Raw genomic sequence first — 20,228 nt, forward strand, 5'->3', positions numbered from 1 at the left:
CATTGGTATGTGCTGTAGCAATAACATTCAGGATCAGAAATAGACATCTGTGTGCATTAAGAGTAGTGCAATAAAGATTACCATTTTATTTATGCACATTAATCAGCAACCGCCTGACATGAGTTTATAGTTATCTAAAAGTAAATAAACATTGAGGGAGTGACGCCACCTGGCTGACCTAAGTGAGCGGATGGTAGGCGCCTGCTGTGTCAAATACAGGTTAATTCACAATCGTGTATAAATAAATAAGCTCTGTAAACAATTCCTGTGAATTGGTAACTTATAAAAAAAGGATTCAAGGCTTAAAGTAGGATCCTTATTGTCCTGAAATCTGTGATAAAATCAGGTAAATGTGTAGACAATAATCTAATAAAACAATCAGCTTTTTATCTAAGTGACAGAGTGACTGGTGATCACATAAACATGTATAGTGAGCCTGGTCTTACATCTAATGTAAATCAGTTTTATTTTCAACATGTTTGACCAAGGTGGATGCTTAAACCACGCAAAGGCAGGCAAAAATGCATGTGTCTATTGTGCGTTCCTGTGTCTGTTTGGGCAGCATACGCATGTATTATGCACAATGTATATGTGCATTAATGTGCTTGTTCTGTGGCAAGTCTGAGATGGGTTAGCACCTTTGTACACTTCTGTTTTGCGCTTTAGGTATAAACATGCAAATACATGTTAGAGACACTGCTTACCTGTTCTCATGCTTCCTTACTTCTATTACTAAAGTTATTCTCCCAAAGTACTATATTGTATGACTACAATAGGTGGCATGTTCTGAAGTCAGAGGGAGAGAGAGAACAGTACCTTACCCTCCTGCCTTATACTTTGTCACTCTTCTGGAATGAGCTTAGTGACTCTCCAGCACAAAGTGATGACCTCTTAAATAAATAGGAAAACATGGTTATGTGATTTCTTATTTACAGATCAGCTTTCTGCTTGTCTCCTGAGCTCCTGTACTATCATGACCAGTTCCAAACCAATGAATAATGTTAATGAAAATAGTAGGGAATGGGACAGCTCAGTATGTGTGAATGTCAAAGTAGGTCTATCTGGGTCAGTTTCTGTTTGTCTGTGTCAAGGTCAGCCTCTCTGTATCTATGTCAATCTATGTCATTGTCACTCTGCATATGTTTTGTAGTGTGTGTATGTGTGTGTGGTTTTTAAGTTTATGTTATATGGATTGATGCTTTTACTACTGTCATCATCATCATCATCACCATTTATTTATATAGCGCCACTAATTCCGCAGCGCTGTACAGAGAACTCACTCACTTCAGTCCCTGCCCCATTGGAGCTTACAGTCTAAATTCCCTAACATACACACACAGACGCACACAGACTAGGTTCAATTTGTTAGCAGCCAATTAACCTACCAGTATGTTTTTTTTTTTGGAGTATAAGTTTTACTGTGAAATATAAGTATGTAAGAGGCCATCTCTTTTTATTTTGGCCAATGCAAAATGTACTTACACTGTCACAGAGTTCCTTGATGTTTTCTTAAATCCTTATACTTTATTGTAGGGTTTGCATTATCATATACATATAACTTCTCCTTTTTCCAAAACATAAACTACTGATATCCAACTAAAAGCTAAGTTGTTTACTTTATTATTTTTAAAACTTGAGATGTAAAGACCAATGAGTGACTTCCTTTGTTGACATATATATGTGTACATATCTATCTATCTATCTATCTATCTATCTATCTATCTATCTATCTATCTCTATATATATATATATATATATATATATATATATAGCAGAGGGTTAAATTACTGAGTAAGAAGTAAAGTAGCAGATCAGATCTGCGTCATTGATGAGGGAGCTCCAGCAATTGTACAATATATATAATTGGGTACTTGTTCATAATTCATGTAACAGTTCAACTGGGTGCTTGATTGGAGCTTTTATATTTGTATTGTCACTCTTGTAATTCAAAGCAGTTTAGAATGAGGGTTATTAAGGGCAATTGACAGTATCAAAGGCTGTTGTTCAAAGCCTATGAGTTTTAATCACTTCTATGAGACATTTTATTCAGCACATCTTTTAATAGGTGGTCTTATCTTTAAGATGTTCACATCGACATATTTACAAAGTCAAACATGTTTACTGAACAATATCTTTTTTTTTTCATTTCTCTTAAAGCAAACTGATGACATTTTGTTCCTAGATACTTTGAGAGCTATATTACATTATATAATAAAAAAGTGAGATTTGGCAGTGATCAAAAGCATTAATTTTTTTTGGCAATTTATTATACCCTGGACAAATCCTACCATGTCACACATTCATTTTCAGATTTAAGGATGATTTTGAACATTTATCAAATTCTACAGAATTTTAAATTGTGTTTTTGAACTTTCTCTACAAATTGCTGCTTAATAGACTATCATACACAATTAATTAAGTAAATTACATCTAGGGCCACATTTAGGATCTTAAATTAAGAAGTATCTTATTTAAGTCTCCTGGACAAACCCATGTTACAATGCAAGGGGTGCAATTAGTTTTTTATGTTTCTGTTAAATACTGACTGTTTTTTTTATGTAGCACACAAATACTTGATAGCTTATTTGTACACTGAAATTTAAAGTTGATATTTGTATTCTGCATGAACAAATAGTCAGTATTTAACTTATGTGCAAAACAGAAAACTAATTTGCACCCCTTACATTGTAACATGGTTTTGTCCAGGAGACTTAAATAAGAAACTTCTCAATGTAAGATCCTTAATGAATCAGGCCCCTAATGTTTTTATTTAATCTTATTTAACAATTCACTATTATAATATTGGATTGCTGCCTCTTTATACAATCTCCCTGTATAATGCCATCCACACTTATCACCAGGTACATTCTCTACACAAAATTGCATTTAAATGTATTAATTCCATTTAATGTCCCAATCTTTATAACACCACTTTCTCTATAACATTAGTTTTAGTCTGCATAATATGTTCCCCACTAGGGCACATTATATTTGTGTGTAATTTTCTTCTTACATTGTTGCTATACCAAAGTTTACAGGCCTATACAAAGGTTATTAAAGTTGAGCACTGACAATTAACCTGCCAGATGATCATCCTCAGTTTACTGCTTTGAGTACTACAATCCATTGAGTTAAGAATAAAATACAATAATATATACAGTCTATTCTCAACAGTGTTCTTTACCTTACTGTATGGGGCTCTGTTTCTACTTTTCCTGTACATGTTCCCTTTACACTCTCAGATTTATAAAGAACAACTGAACACGCGTGTGGTTTTGGTGGCTGTGGAAACGTGGACAGATAAGGACCGTATTACGATTGGTCCTGATCCCATGAAGATGTTACATGACTTCTCCAAATATCGACAGAATCACATCAAACAACATGCTGATGCTGTGCACCTTCTGACGTATGTACCTCTTCCTCACTTCGCTCAATGACAAACATTTCACTTTATTATGGGCACAAATTATATTTTATTTTCTGAAAATCAAATGACAAAGTTTATGTTGTATTAATAAATGAAGATTGTGTCTCATTAAGGAATGGAACTTTCCACTACAAGAGAAGCAGTATGAGCTTTTTTGGAGGTGTGTGTTCTTCATCAAGAGGTGTTGGAGTAAATGAGGTAATACCTATATAAGTGAAAAATATTTCATTTCATTTATGCTTTTTCTCTAGTGCTTCACAAATGTTATTGTCTCTATAGTAAGATATTTGTTGAGAATGTTTTAGGATAATTTGTATAAAATAACTTGAATATGTTCACTGAATGTTTTAGCATTCTATTATAGTTTTAGCAAGTACATTTTGTTATTCCCATTTCCGAACAAGCACAGATTTTGTCCCAAATCATTGAAAATAACTGTGTGTTGCCAGGCCCGGCGCTCCCATTAGGCAAGGTTAGGCACTTGCCTAGGGCGCCGGGCTCTGGAGGGCGCCTGGAGGGCGCCACAGAATGGTAAATTACTTTAAAACTGTGCGGCGACCGCTGAACATACCTGTCACGGCCGCCGCACAGCATTCAGATGCACGAGGAGGGGGGAAGAGGCTATTGCTCACCACCACCGCCTCTCTGCTCCGTCTCCTCCCCTCCACTCACTAGTGTCAGTAAGTGGAGGGGAGGAGACGGAGCAGAGAGGCGGCGGTGGTGAGACAAGGTAAGGAAAGACGGGGTAAGGGGGGAGGAGGGCGCCGATTTTTGCGGGGGGGGCGCCGATTTTGTAATAATGCCTAGGGCGCCATGGACCCTAGCATCGGCCCTGTGTGTTGCTACTTTTTATCCCGTGACCGTGTCTGCCTGTTTCTACTGTACAGCATCTGCTGCATTGGTATTTTTGTGGATCCAGCGGGCAGCATAGTGGAAGAGTGCAATTACAGCTCACAGTGCAAATAAGGAATAATCATCCTGTGTTGGTCATTTACAATATATATATATATATATATATATATATATATATATATATATATATATATATGTATACTGTAGATATACATGTTGCTTAAAAAATTTTGTATATTCACTTTATTAGTTAGATTAAACTTTATTGTGGCAGAACCATAACTTATTTTCTGTATGCCAATTTTATCCACAGTATGGTTTTCTGATGGCCATGGCACAGCAGCTGGCTCAAAGTTTAGCTCAGAACCTCGGGATTCAGTGGGAGCCATCTTCTCGGAAGGTGAAGCCAAGTGAGTATAATGATTGGCCTAGAGTCCGAGGCCACACACCCACTGGTATATCTGATGCATTGTTTTAGTAAGCAAACCTATCATATGCAAACGTGTTTGATTGAAGTTTGATATGTGTTTTCACTAGCATTTTTTCTCTAGCGTTTGTAGGCTTTCCAATGCGGTGAAATGCAGAAATGGAAGAAGTAGCTTTTGAAAATGTGTAACCAAAACAGAATGGAATGCCATTAAATGCCAATGGGTCTAGTAACACATGAAACAATGGTTTCTAATGTCAGACTCATTCACATGTGGATTTCAAAAGTTCAAAGTTATGTAAAACACATTTAAAATATGCCAGTGGGTGTTTGGCCAGTGGTTAATTTTTATAAACCTGATGCAATAAGAAATTAGATCACATGTTATCATTCTCTCATATGAGCCAAAGTATCTCTGATAACTCACCTTATGTTATTCCATGATAACATTACTGAATGCAAAATAAGAACAAAGCAAAGTATGACTCCACTGGCTTCTTTTTTTTTACACATCCAGCCACACACAGAGATAAACGTGCACAAAATTATGGCAAACATATGTGAACCAAACCTTTAACCATGTGAAGACTGAAATGTTTTGTCTTATCATGGCCAGAGCAATTTTCACATTTTGATGATGTGCAAGTTTCACCTGGAATATCTCTCTCTGTTAACTTAGTCTAACTATTATTATATAATATATATATATATATAATATAATAACATACACACACACATATATATATATATATATATATATATATATATATATATATATATATATATATATTAGGTTTCTTTTTCTGGACAGATACACTGTACTTTTGCTAGCATATTGAAAACTTTTACTTATTTAGTTGTAATTCTGTTAGATAATACTATTATTAATTATTATTATTATTATTATTAGTAGTAGTAGTAGTAGTAGTAGTAGTAATAGTAATAGTAGTAGTAGTTTTTATTTATAAGACACCACAGATTCCATTGTGCCAAACAGTTGTACAAATACTGATAGGGTGTACCTAATACAGTAGGCAAAATCACAAATACATGAGGCAATAACACATAAGAAGCAGAGATGAGTGTGAGTAAAAGTGATAGTAGTGTAGTGATAAACTGTAGGGGCTCACGCAGAATTTAGCAAAAGACATGATAGGATATATGAGGAAGATGGACAGTAGACAGTACATAAAGAAGAACCTGCCCAGCTTACATTCTAGAGGGAGGGGTGGGATGGTGAGAGACAGTATTCTAGTTACTTCTATATTTATCGCTTTTTTTCCTTTTAACCTGGTTAGTGGGTCTGGTCTGATGGATCCATCCGACACACTAACACTATTAGATCTAGTATCAACTTTTTCAAACCTGCAGTTTAGTAAATATACCGCTAAGGTACATTGTTTAAATGTTTAAGGTTGCACTAAGTTATATTATTATTATCATTTATTTGTTGGGCGCCACAGGGTTTTCGCAGTGCCTTACATAATACGAACAGTAGACCATATAGGGTAAAACATCACAGAACAATAAACACTAAGTACCAATGCTTCGGAAACTCCGGGCAGACATATGGAGTGAGGGCGGAGCAGAGAAGTCGGTATGAAGACAGGAGGGGAGAGGGGCCCTGCTCATACGTGCTTACATCCTAAGGGAGTTATAAAATTATAGTTAAAATACATATGAATTCCAAAAGGCTACTGAAAACAATATTTAGCTGTTAAAAAAATATAACACTTGAGTAGACAAGCCATTTCAAAGAAAGATAAACTGTATGCGATATAGCTGACTATATGTCTTAGCAAATCTTCCAAATCATAAATAAATTTGTCTATCTGTTAGTATGTTTATTATATTCTTGTATGTTATATCTGTAAGATGATTGTCAGGCACTACGGAATCTGTGGCACCCTATAAATAGACAGTGATGATGATAGTAATTCTTATTTCCCTCTTCTTTACTTTGCAAATTGTCCAATGATTTTGATAATTTTCAATGTTCTTTCAGAAGAATGTGACTGTGCAGAGAACTTTGGGGGATGCATTATGGAGGAAACTGGGTACGTATGTGTTGCTCTACATTCGTTGGTATTTTCCCCAGTGTAATTATTTGCACCTCTCCCCGATCTTTCCTTATGTTCTTCCCTTTTGTTTGTCTTTATACTTTATTATATTATATCAACAATATTTTTACTAATAAAATTAATAAATGATTTTGTTTAAGCTTTAAAATATTAATAGTAATTATATTGCTATATTGATGTTAAAAGCTTTGTTATTGTGAAAACTAATAAAAACAAATTGAAAATATTTGTTGTATGTTGATGTAATTGGCTAAATTTCTCTGAAAACTTTCAAAGCATTTTTCTAATTAGCAGAATTTTCTTTGTTAGTGTCTTGGGAAAGGAGAGATTTTTTCGAATGCATTACTGTTGTAAATAATAAACCCAAAATGTATCTAGCAAGCTTAGCTTTGAGGTGATAGAGCCTCCAAGTGAAGTCCAGGGAGGTGATGTCGTAAAGTTGTCCAACTCCAGAAAGTTGGCATGACTTGATCACATTTTGATAGCAGACATGAGTTGACTTATCTGTCGATTGTCTCACGTATGCTCTGATATGACATTTTCTGTTTAAGATATACTGTAACTGAGGAGTTTAAAAATAACAGGGTGATGTTTGTACCTGTAGAAATAATCTTTTCTTCTTGTATCAGAGTTTACCATTCCCGGAGATTTTCCAAATGCAGTGTTGCTGAGTTCAAAGAATTTCTGTCCCGTGGAGGGGGATCATGTCTTTTTAATAGACCAACAAAGGTACATAAATCCTTGGCAATTTAGATATTCTGGTTGAGATGCTTGAGGCATCACAGAGATATATCTACCACTGTTATCTGTGGATTCTGGGGTATAAAGTTTTGACTAAAGAACTTCATCATCATCATCATCATCATCATTTATTTATATAGCGCCACTAATTCCGCAGCACTGTACAGAGAACTCATTCACATCAGTCCCTGCCACATTGGAGCTTACAATCTAAATCCCCTAACATGCACACACACAGACCGAGAAAGACTAAAGGCAATTTAATAATTGCGTGTATGCTTGTGTATATCTATGTACATAATAGCAGGTTTGGTAGGCCTGTGCCTAGCAGCAGTGGAAGCAGATAGGCAGCTTTTACCTTTAATATCTTGTATGTCAACTATTAACTTTTGTTTAAATGGCAAAGAAGCATAAACTTAACGAGTAAGACAAAAAAAAAGGCACCAAAGGTTGTGGGTCTATACTTTCCAGTGATTTAGATATGGACCTGTGTAAAAGTGAGTTCATTTGCAGTTGAAGAACTCACTCTACTGCAGGGGGTCTGGCTGCCAAGGGAGCCCAGAAATGCAGTGTCTTCCTCCCAATACTCCCAGTCGACTCTCAGAAGAGCACAGCAGGAGTTACTTCTGAGTCTGCGTGTGTTCAGCACATGTGTGGGTCCTTCGCCCTCAGAGCTGAGCAGGTGCCCAGGAAGGTGGAGCTGCATTGCCGAGCCCTCCTCAAAATTGTACTATGGGAACCAGCAATACTGTGTTCCACCCCTGATAATTTACCATGTCCTTAGCAACTGAGCTTTTCCTTATAGTCATTCAAAGTTGTTATTTTCACTTGCTGTAACATGACCAGTACAAATAACATCTCTTCTAGTATAGTCACTAGAAAACTATTTATTGTTTTTTATTGTTGCAAATAAATAGTTGGCATGAGAATTGACATTTCCTTTTCACTTTATCTTTCATAAACAGCTGTTTGAAGTGACAGAGTGTGGCAATGGTTATGTGGAGCCCGGAGAAGAGTGTGACTGTGGTTCACGAACAGTAAGTTACCATTCCTTGGAGTATTTGTTGCATGGTGATGTAACGGACTAATCTTCCCCCAAAAATTAGCTCAAATGCACAAGACATTCACATACATTTCAATAATGCACTTTAATCAAGGTATCTTATCTGAATTATAATACTGTGAATATGTAACTATGACTAATAAATAGTGTAATAAATAGTTTTAATACAGGGTTTAGTGAACAAGTTTGTGTTGTATTCAAACTTTTCATGTGATAGCCTTTCATCCTCAGGCTCCTGCATGTCAGATAATACTTACTTTTGCTTGCACTTAAAGTATTCCTTCACAACCTTGAATTTCAGTTCTAAACCAGGTGTCGATTGAAGCTGACTGGACACCTGATGTGGCTCATCCAATCAGTTTCAAAGGTCAATCTAGCTGAGACCAGTGACTATATATACTAAAGTGCAGATTTGAAGAAGTGGAGATGTTTCACTAAATAAATGATAACTAGAATCTGATTGGTTTCTATAGGCAACATCTCCACTTTTTCAAACCCACAGTTTAGTAATATACCCCCAGGTTAGTATAAAATTCTCCAGGCTTATCAGCCTGTAGAATTTTAAAAATGCCAGGAGATTACATTGATTCCAGGTGCCTGCAGAATTAAATTAGTTAAAACTGATGACCTTATTAAAACAAATGTATTATCAATGCTGAAATATGTGAAATAATTTTTAAAATGTAAATAATTTTTTGTAAAATATCTTACATACTGTATTATTCCTTTAGTGTTGTTTTCCTATAAAGCATCTTATGCCCTGCTAATTTAATATTATATGGTTTTGTAAAGACTTATAGGGGGGTATTCAATTGACGGCGGGATCGCCGAAAAGCCCGCGCTCGAAAAATATTATCGTTAATACGGTAATATCTCGCTGGATTTCAGCTCGCAGCTCCCTGAGCTGCGAGCTAAAATCCAGCGAGTAAATTACCGTATTAACGGTATTTACGCGCAATATTATCGTATTAACGGTAATATTTTTCGAGGGCGGGATTTTCGGCGATCCCGCCGTCAATTGAATACCCCCCATAGAGTGAGATTAAGTGAACATAAAAAGGCTCATGTTGCCAAATGTCTGCATCTGTATGACACAGTAATCACTAATAAAGGAAGTAAAGTAATGAACACTTTCTACTTACATTATTGAGCCTGCTTTTGTGCTTAGTACATGGCTACAACCAGGGGAGGGCTGGCAAATTTTAGTCCGGGGGGCAAGACTCGACTCGACAGCCAATTAGGAACATTTTAATGGAAAAAAATGCAGGTGACCCAGCTAAAGCTATCCAACTATGGGACCAACTGGAGAGGTAGGTGCCCCCCATCCCCCCAGCCCAGCCTGCTCCTGGCTACAACATGCATACATTTGCCCTCGGTAGCTGCCCTACTGAATTGGTTTTGCATGGATGTGTGTGTCCCTTATGATCATGTGTGCTAGGTACAAAATCAGTACAAGCATTGCCCTCTATATTCCTTAGGCCTACAACCCTCAGTATTTCAACTGTCATTTAAAGCAACTCAGACAAGTATGTGGATGTGTTTCCTTTGTTTGTGTATTATTTCAGTTTTAAATGGAGGTTCTACACATAACTTAAAATGTTATTTTTGGTGGAGTTCATTAAGATAAGAATAAAATACTGATATGATATATAGTGGCCCTGATGGTTCAACCAGTCCAGGGCAGTTCTCTTCTCTCCTAAGGCAGATCTGATTCAAACACCCAGGGTATGAACGTCTGAAACAGGCAACTGCTAGAGGGAGAGCAGAGAGCAATGCTGAACCGAGCCGCAGACACTGAAATTCTTCTCCCTCGTGCACAGTGCTGTTGGTGCTATAAAAATAAAGGGTAATAGTAATAATAACTATGTTTATTGTAGAGATGAGCGCACTCGGATTTATGAAATCCGAGCCCATCCGAACGTTGCCGATCCGAGTCAGATCCGAGACAGATCCGGGTATTGGCGCCAAATTCAAATCTGAAACTGAGGCTCTGACTCATAATCCCGTTGTCGGATCTCGCGATACTCGGATCCTATAAATTCCCCGCTAGTCGCCGCCATCTTCACTCGGGCATTGATCAGGGTAGAGGGAGGGTGTGTTAGGTGGTCCTCTGTCCTGCTATATCTCGTGCTGTTCAGTTAAGTTCTGTGCTGTTCAGTTAAGTTCTGTGCTGTGCTGTGCTCAGTCCAGTGGTGCTGTGCCCTGTGCTCTGTCCTTCTGAGGTCAGTGGTGCTGCTGGGTCCTGTGCTGTGTCCTGTTCAGTCCAGTGGTGCTGTGTCCTGTGCTCTGTGCTTCTAAGGGCATAGTTATTTCCCCAATATTCCAAAGTGTTTAAAAAAATAAAAAAAAGTTATTTAAAAAAAATACAAAAAACTAATTACATTTTTTTTTAATTACAACAAAATTTGCACAACCAATCCTGCAGTATAAGCCCATTGGTACTGCAATATTACCAAGTTCACACATTCAGCAGTAAAAGTCCAGTGGTTCTGCAATATTACAAAGTTCACACATTCTGCAGTATCAGTCCAGTGGTGCTGTGTCCTGTGCTCTGTCCTGCTGAGTTCAGTAGTGCTGCTGGGTCCTGTGCTGTGTCCTGTTCAGTCCAGTGGTGCTGTGTCCTGTGCTCTGTGCTTCTAAGGGCATAGTTATTTCCCCATTATTCCCAAGTTTTTAAAAAATAAAAAAAAAGTTATAAAAAAAATTAAAATAAAAAATTAAAAAAAAAAATAATTATAACCAAATTTGCAAAGCCAATCCAGCAGTATATAAGCCCATTGGTACTGCAATATTACCAAGTTCACACATTCAGCAGTAAAAGTCCAGTGGTACTGCTATTACAAGGTTCACTGATTCAGCAGTGTAAAAGTCCAGTGGTACTGCTATTACAAAGTTCACTGATTCAGCAGTCTAAGTCCAGTGCTACTCTCCTGTGCCGCATATAATTTTTAAAGGCTTTGCCGAGTGTGTGTGACTTAGGGGTACGCTCTCTTGTGCTACATATAATGGAAAACCAAAATTTGGAGGATAAAGTAGGGAAAGATCAAGACCCACTTCCTCCTAATGCTGAAGCTGCTGCCACTAGTCATGACATAGACGATGAAATGCCATCAACGTCGTCTGGCAAGCCCGATGCCCAATCTCCTAGTACAGGGCATGTAAAATCTAAAAAGCCCAAGTTCTCAAAAAATAGCAAAAAGAGAAACTTAAAATCATCTGAGGAGAAACGTAAAGTTGTCAATATGCCATTTACGACACGTAGTGGCAAGGAACGGCTTAGGCCCTGGCCCGTGTTCATGACTAGTGGTCCAGCTTCACCCAAGGATCTAAGCCCTCCTCCCCCCCCCCCCTACAAAAAATTTAAGAGAGTTATGCTGTCAGCAACAACAACAAAACAGCAAAGAACTCTGCCTTCTAAACAGATGACATCACAAATCCCCAAGGCGAGGTTGTGAACCCTGACCTTCCCATCACTGTACGGGAAGAGGTGACTCCATCCAGCATTTGCAGCATGCCCTCTGCATATGCTGGAAGGATCACCCACAGTCCAGTTACAGATTTGGCTAATGAAGGTGTGAATGTTGTACACTGGGAGGAGGATATTGATGTAGCTGGCGCTGAGGAGGATGTTGATGATTATGATGCAGACAGATACCAAATTGCCTTTCTCAATTTCTATTTATATTCTAGATTATATAACGGCTGAAAAGTTTTCTGTTTTACTCCTAGTGGAGAGGGGATCTGATGCAGACAGATACCAAACTGTCTTTGTCCATTTCTTTGTATATTTGAATTTCTAGTTCTACAGTCTATGCAGGCTGCTTTATTTATATTCAACTACAAGTGTAGGGCGGGGGGGGGCATAGATAGCCACCAAAGTAACGTGGTCCATTTAATTTCACTTTCTAGCTCCACAGTCTGTGCAGCCTGCTTTTTTTTATCTTCAAAGTATTTATATTTACAAGCCTTGCAATCTAAATTAACTAGAGGTAGTGACGTGGTAGAACTCCAAAAGGCAGTTTGGAAGCCCCTGTACAAACTGGCTCTATTTTTTAACTGAGTTGTCCCCCCTCCAGTGTCTACTCGGAAAGAGTTTTTAGTGCAGTAGGGAACCTGGTCAGTGAGCGGCGAAGGAGGTTGCTTCCTCACAACGTTGAAAAAATGATGTTTATAAAAATGAATAATCAATTCCTCAATCAAGTACAGCACTGCCCTCCAGACAGTACAGAGGGACTGTGGTTGTGGAGTCCAGCGGGGACGAATTGATAATGTGTGAGGAGGAAGTACACACTGTAGGGGGAGAGGAATCAGAGGTTGAGGATGAGGATGACATCTTTCCTCAGTAGAGCCTGTTTAGTTTGTACAGGGAGAGATGAATTGTTTTATTGGTGTGGGGGCCCAAACAAACCAATCATTTCAGCCACAGTTGTTTGGTAGGCCCTGTCGCTGAAATGATTGGTTTGTTAAAGTGTGCATGTCCTATTTCAACAACATAAGGGTGGGTGTGAGGGCCCAAGGACAATTCCATCTTGGAACTTTTTTTTTTGCATTATATGACCAATCAACAGTCGTTTGCCATGTTCAAAAAGTAAAACCAAATTTAAACAAATTCAAGAAATTAAACCAAAAGTAAAATGCCCTGTCATAATTTAAAACAAGAGGTATTGACGTGCTCTAAAACTACTGTATTGTTGTTTATATTTTATAAACACTACACTTGAAAGCTTGAGTCTTTCAATAAAAAAGTAACTGTCCATTGCACGAATATTTGCAACAGGGACAATTTTAGGGTTAAGAAAGTCAACTAATAACACTTTGACGCTGTCTGTCTTTATAAACACTACACTTGGAAGTTGGAGGAGGTATTGTGGCCCCGGCACCAAATTTACTACCGGGGCCACTCCACTGTGCAGTCCATATTTAGGTGTATCAGATATTAAACAACGGTGACAGTTGATGCCCAATTTTTTAATTATATTGTGGCCTCGGTACCAAATTGTGTACCGGGGCCACCACACTACGCAGTCCATACCCTTTTTTGGTGGAATTCTGACCCGTGGAGGGTTTTTTAATTATATTGTGGCCTCGGTACCAAATTGTGTACCGGGCCACCACACTACGCAGTCCATACCCTTTTTTGGTGGAATTCTGACCCGTGGAGGGTTTTTTAATTATATTGTGGCCTCGGTACCAAATTGTGTACCGGGGCCACCACACTACGCAGTCAAGATAGATAGATGCGTATCATAGATAAAGTACATTCAGTGGTGTGGGGCAAATTGAAAAATATTCAAAATGCACTGACATTATCAAAAACAAAAGGTTTTCACACGCTGAAACTCCAACATGTATATGATGGAGAGGATGGAGGAGCAGCCGTATGTGCAGTGTAATGCAGACCTGTTGAAGGTTTTTTATATATTTTATTGTGGTGCCCAGTGCCCACTACTCTACGCAGTCCAGATACTATTTTTGGGTGTAATTCTGACCTGTTGAAGGTTTTCTATATATTTTTTATTGTGGTGCCCAGTGCCCACTACTCTACGCAGTCCAGGTACATTTATTGGTGCGAATCATACAAGTTCAGGGTTTTTAATATATATTGTGGTGACCCACTCCTCTACGCAGTCCAGGTACATTTATTGGTGCGAATCATACAAGTTCAGGGTTTTTAATATATATTGTGGTGACCCACTCCTCTACGTAGTCCAGGTACATTTATTGGTGCGAATCATACAAGTTCAGGGTTTTTAATATATATTGGGGTGACCCACTCCTCTACGCAGTCCAGGTACATTTATTGGTGCGAATCATACAAGTTGATGGTTTTCTTATTATATATATTGTGGTGACCCACTCCTCTACGCAGTCCAGGTACATTTATTGGTGCGAATCATACAAGTTGATGGTTTTCTTATTATATATATTGTGGTGACCCACTCCTCTACGCAGTCCAGATACATTTATTGGTGCGAATCATACAAGTTCAGGGTTTTTAATATATATTGTGGTGACCCACTCCTCTACGCAGTCCAGGTACATTTATTGGTGCGAATCATACAAGTTCAGGGTTTTTAATATATATTGTGGTGACCCACTCCTCTACGCAGTCCAGGTACATTTATTGGTGCGAATCATACAAGTTCAGGGTTTTTAATATATATTGTGGTGACCCACTCCTCTACGCAGTCCAGGTACATTTATTGGTGCGAATCATACAAGTTGATGGTTTTCTTATTATATATATTGTGGTGACCCACTCCTCTACGCAGTCCAGAAAGATACCTCGTTGCAACGTTTTGGACTAATAACTATATTGTGAGGTGTTCAGAATACACTGTAAATTAGTGGAAATGCTTGTTATTGAATGTTATTGAGGTTAATAATAGCGTAGGAGTGAAAATAAGCCCAAAAACTTGATTTTTAAACTTTTTATGTTTTTTTCAAAAAAAATCCGAATCCAAAACCTTAAATCCGAACCGAGACCTTTCGTCAAGTGTTTTGCGAGACAAATCTGAACCCCAAAAATAATGAAAATCCGGATCCAAAACACAAAACACGAGACCTCAAAAGTCGCCGGTGCACATCCCTAGTTTAATGTCATGTCTTAATGAGCTCCAACCACAATTGCATTTTAAAGTTTTAGGTGAGGAAGTAAAGTTGAATCATTACTTTTCAGTGTGAAAAAGTGTAAGCCAATAAGAAATGATTGTTTTATACCATCTATGGACCAGGTACTATCTGTACGCAGATTTGAAAAATCCTGCTACCTACCCTAAGTAAAGTAACTGCCTCTAAGTACAATTTGCTCCGGCATCTGCATTTTTAGTTTTTTTAAGCATCATGAGTGCATAACTACCATATAGATTTTGTACTTTTGTCACTGTAAAATCATGTACCTAAGGTTCCACACATTCATTGATGCTGTCTTAGGCATACAAACTGGCATACAAGCAGACACAATGATATCATAATTGTGCTGCACTTCTCTTTACCCGATATTTACCCCTGGTGAAATCCTCCAGAATGCGTACTGCTTAGATGGGTCAATAAGCAGCAGCTTATCTTCTAAATGTTTCCGATATGCAGTGTCCATGTTCTACCTTTCTCATAGACAAAACATTTTACCCAGGATTGTGTTGGAGACTGCTGCAAGAAATGCTCTCTGTCTAACGGGGCACACTGTAGTGATGGTCCATGCTGTAACACATCATGTCTGGTGAGTACAAACTAGTCTTGTTGTAGACATTTATAATGCTGGAGTTTGATCATGTCTCCCACCAGAGGACCATCACATGTTGTTAGGATTGTAACCAGAGCCCAATAGGATTTTCTGTAGCTCAAAAATCAGACACAGGAAAATGGTATTTATGTCCCATATTAAACACTCAACTTTTCATGCACATTGCTTTTTATTATGTGGTAGGCCTAGTTTAGCTCTTTTATTAACAGTGAACAAACTCTACATATAGATGGTACATGAAAAGGGGAAAGAAATATAAATTAATTCATTACAGAGTAGATATGTTTGATAGATATAGCATGTCTCCTAACAAATGGATGTCCAAAGCCCAAAATGGGAAGTTATTAATAATGTTAAGTGTTAAAGTTAATAGAATATAAAAGGTGTCAGACCTTTTGGGGTATATTTACTAAACTGCAGGTTTGAAAAAGTGGAGATGTTGCCTATAGCAACCATTCAGATTCTAGTTATCATTAATTTAGTACAGTCTACAAAATGACAGCTAGAGTCTGATTAGTTGCTATAGGCAACATCTTCACTTTTTTAAACCCACAGTTTAGTAAATATACTCCTTGGTGTCATATTTCTCTTCTTGTACGTGTCTGACCGGACAGTACCCAGATAGTCCAAAAAATACAGACAAATGTAATAGTTCTGCACCACAACTAAACTTTCTGGCAGCTCAAAATAGGAATCATTGTTCCACATGAAAACAAGTTTCTGTGCACACCAGCGTTTAGTGCGAATGCTGACTTCCTGCGTTGTTGATCCATCTCTCAATGTTCATTTTGAATGCCGGTGTGTAATCACACAGCAAGTTAAGCATCTCTCCATTTTAAGTTTGAGTGTCCCTCTGCTTAAATCAGAGATATGAAGTGACATCCGGACCGTGTGCACAGGTGGTGACTGTATATGGAACCCTATGAGGGAGAAGTAGCTAATTTACTGTCATCAGTTTGATATAAGAATAGTTGGTAAAGAAAAGCACATACTTTACACAAACACAACATCACATGAAATTTCATTTTAAATGGTGCATTTATGTTGGAATATCTATGGTGGATCTCTCTGCTTCTAAAGTCTATGCTAACTTTGCAGTTCCTCCCTCGTGAGTATGACTGTCGTTATGCAGTGAACGAATGTGACATCACAGAGCACTGCACTGGAGACTCAGGCCAGGTAACGTCATGGTTATATTGTCTACTGCATTGGTTCTCTTGTTTAAGTAGTAACATTCCACAAACTTTCTGAGAAACCATTACATGGACAAACAATCATAAGATCTTAAAATATGCCCTTTTCAGAAGTCAACTTATAATGGAAATATAAAGCAAATAACATATTTCTCAGTGGTCAGATCAGCATTCTCTCAAACAGGGCCCGATCAAGGGTACCAGCCGCCCTAGGCTATTACCGCCGCAGCGCCCCCCTCCCCCTCCCCCTCGCTGCTAGCTGCCTGTCAGGACGGCCACGGGCTCTTCTTACTGTGGTCACGTGAGATGCGGAAGTCCTGATCTCACGTGACCACAGTAAGAAGCTCCCGCGGCCGTCCTGACAGGCAGCTAGCAGCAATCGCTGCCAGACTGCCTGTCATGTAGTAGTGACAGTCGGGCCGCCCCCTTTACACCAGGGGCAATCCCGATGATGCAGGCCCGGCGCTGCCTAAATTAAAAAAAAAAAAGGCAGTGAAAAAAAATTAATCTCCGTGACGCTGCGCCCCCCAGGCTCCAGCGCCCCAGGCTGCAGCCTGGTCAGCCTATTGGCTGATCAGGCCCTGCTCTCAAATTAGTTTGCTATGCTCTCCTCTGCCCTATCAAAATAATCCAACTCTTAACGTGGATCTGGAAAGAATAAACTTTAAAACAACTTTTAATACTTTCTTAAGGACTAAAATGCTTTTCATCTTAAATGAAGACTACAGCATAAAACTTTATAGTTGTTCCATCAAAGACATTATTAAGATTTTTTTGTGATTCCTCCACCTTTATTACACCATGCTCATTATTTTTTTGACGATTATTAGTCACCACAGGAGGCAGAACTAGATTGTGTAGGGCTTTGGGTCAAGCAGGGCCATGTATACCCAACTTTGATGTTACTGATGATCGCTAAAGTAAGTTTTCTGTTGTATCTGTAATGGGCTCATAATGTTGGAATACAACATAGCTGGCCACTCATTCATTGATTTACTTGTTTATGAACAAACAATTTGATTGCACTACAATCATATTGGTGACAAATGTTTGCAATCACAGAATGATTGTTCACTGGTGGTTCATCGAAATTGTCGACCACATACTATGATTTGCCTGTGGCATAATACAGAACTTGTTTCAAAACAATCATATTGAACAGAGGATATGGATTTGAATTCTCTGACTACAAAAAACAGGATTCCAACTTGATCAGCTTTCTTAATTATTGGCTTCGTTAGGTTTAAGTAGATGTCTCCCGCACTTATGCACAGTTGATTGCTGTACTATTAGATAATTAAATCAATGCATCTGTTGGCACATTGAGAAATACTTCCTATAAGCATTTATTGATTATTGTTTATTTATATAGTGTCACCATACTACTCAGCACTGTATAGAGAATATTAATTATTCACATCAGTCCCTTCCCCATTGAAGATTACAGTCTAAATTCCCTAACACACAAACAAACATACACTAGGATCCATTTTATTCACTAATTAAACTATCAGCATGTTTTTGGACTGTGGGAGGAAACCGGGGCACTCTGAAGAAAACAATGCAAACACAGGAGAACATACAGAACTCCACACAGATATGGGGGCTCTGATCACTAACCACTGTGTCACCATGTTGCCCAAGTACCAGAAAATCTCTGTCCACCTGTTTCCAATGTGATTGTTTTACTGGAGTGACTATGAGTAGATTTTTCAGTAGCCTCTTCCATCTGAAGAGAAGCTGTTTGTCATCTGTGGCTCTGCAGGGGAAGGACTAATTGATGGATTCCATTGAAGGAATCCATGACTGGTCTGTGAAATACATTATAAGCTCACATAGACAAACTGGCTGGCTGTATAAATAAAGCAGAAATGGGATAAAAAATTCTTCACAGGAAGAATAGGTTGTACACAAAAATAAAGGCATCAAACACCTTGTGGAATCTTTTCATGTTTTTTCAAGGTCAGTTTTTCCTCCTGCATAAATGTACTATTGCCAACACGTAAAGAGGAATAGTTTGGAGCTATGTATGTGGAAACCCATTTAAGGATCTGTTTAGAAAAGCCAGGAAATGCACAGAGGACAACTAGAAGAAGGAGAAAAAATACAAGAGTGTAGTAAACTATGTAGACATCTGTTTGTAGTTTACACAAACGTATAATATATTCATTCTCAAAATGTTTTCTATTTATTATATCTCTACATGTTTCCATAGAAAAGTTTCAATTTAGTATTAAATTCTCATGTTTTGTATTTATAGTGCCCACCCAACCTTCGCAAACAAGATGGATATGTCTGCGATTCAAACCAGGTAACATGCTGAATGTTTTCAAATATCTTCAAGTTATTAAGTTATCAATGAGTTGGATGTAACTGTCAACCTTTTAAAAATAATTAGCAGCATAGCAGCTCTTCCAACATACCCATTAGGTGACTGCCCAGTGTTGTTTTTTTTGTTTTTATATTAAAATGTCTTCCAAATCCATCCAGTGGAAGGCCCAGAACATGCTCCCCGGGTTAAAGTTTTGACCAGAGAACACCAACGGGAGGTCCAACCAGGAACCTAACCCCCTAGTATGTCTTCTGGAATCCAATGTTATCACTCTGTGAAGTTTTCGTCCAAATCCATCCAGTGAAAGGCTCAGAACAGGCTCCCCGGGTCAAAGTTCTGCCGAACGTACACCAAAGGGAGGTCCCACCAGGACCCAACCCCCCTAAAACCTGGCCAGGATCCAAATGGACCTCCTCACATTGGTTTCCTCCAAATCAGTGTATGGGTGTCCAAATGCAGGCTTGGAGCAGGCTCCCTGGGTCAAAGTTCTGCCCATCATACACCAACTGGAGGTCTGACCGGGACCCTAAGCCACCTACAACCTGGCCAGGATCCAAATGGACCACCGTGCATTGGTTTCATCCCAATCAGCGCAGGGGTATCTGAATGCATAACTGGACAGACAAACAAATAAACAGACCAATGATTTCTTTATATAAGATATTATCCATAGTGTTATATTTCCCAGCAGGAGAGAAATAACTAACTCAGCCAATGTCAGAAAGGAAAGAGGGTTTTCAAACAAACTTTCTTACAGTTTACTGGCTCCTCAATAACGTAGAGCAGTAGATTGATGCCTCAGTCTGTCTCATTAGACAACCTCAGCTGTATAAAAGAAAAACTTAAGCAATTTCTTCTGGATGCCA

At 38.4% G+C, this 20,228-nt stretch overlaps 1 protein-coding gene across 7 annotated transcripts in view; it reads left to right on the forward strand.

Moving 5' to 3' along the window:
* Positions 1-20,228, forward strand: part of ADAM23 (ADAM metallopeptidase domain 23) — a 186,340-nt gene that overhangs the window by 134,247 nt on the left and 31,865 nt on the right. For 3 of the 7 annotated variants that reach the window (XM_075180211.1, XM_075180213.1, XM_075180215.1), the window contains exons 11-19: positions 3,243-3,409; positions 3,544-3,628; positions 4,596-4,692; positions 6,718-6,766; positions 7,420-7,519; positions 8,497-8,568; positions 15,727-15,813; positions 16,936-17,016; positions 19,291-19,341. In XM_075180211.1, the coding sequence (XP_075036312.1) occupies positions 3,243-3,409; positions 3,544-3,628; positions 4,596-4,692; positions 6,718-6,766; positions 7,420-7,519; positions 8,497-8,568; positions 15,727-15,813; positions 16,936-17,016; positions 19,291-19,341 (789 nt within the window). Of the gene's footprint in view, positions 1-3,242; positions 3,410-3,543; positions 3,629-4,595; positions 4,693-6,714; positions 6,767-7,419; positions 7,520-8,496; positions 8,569-15,708; positions 15,814-16,935; positions 17,017-19,290; positions 19,342-20,228 lie in introns of all 7 variants that reach the window. The other 4 variants (XM_075180208.1, XM_075180212.1, XM_075180210.1 and 1 more) reach the window with 3 other exon arrangements.

The sequence above is a fragment of the Mixophyes fleayi genome, chromosome 7 (genome assembly GCF_038048845.1).
Source record: "Mixophyes fleayi isolate aMixFle1 chromosome 7, aMixFle1.hap1, whole genome shotgun sequence".
In the NCBI taxonomy this organism is placed as follows: domain Eukaryota; kingdom Metazoa; phylum Chordata; class Amphibia; order Anura; family Limnodynastidae; genus Mixophyes; species Mixophyes fleayi.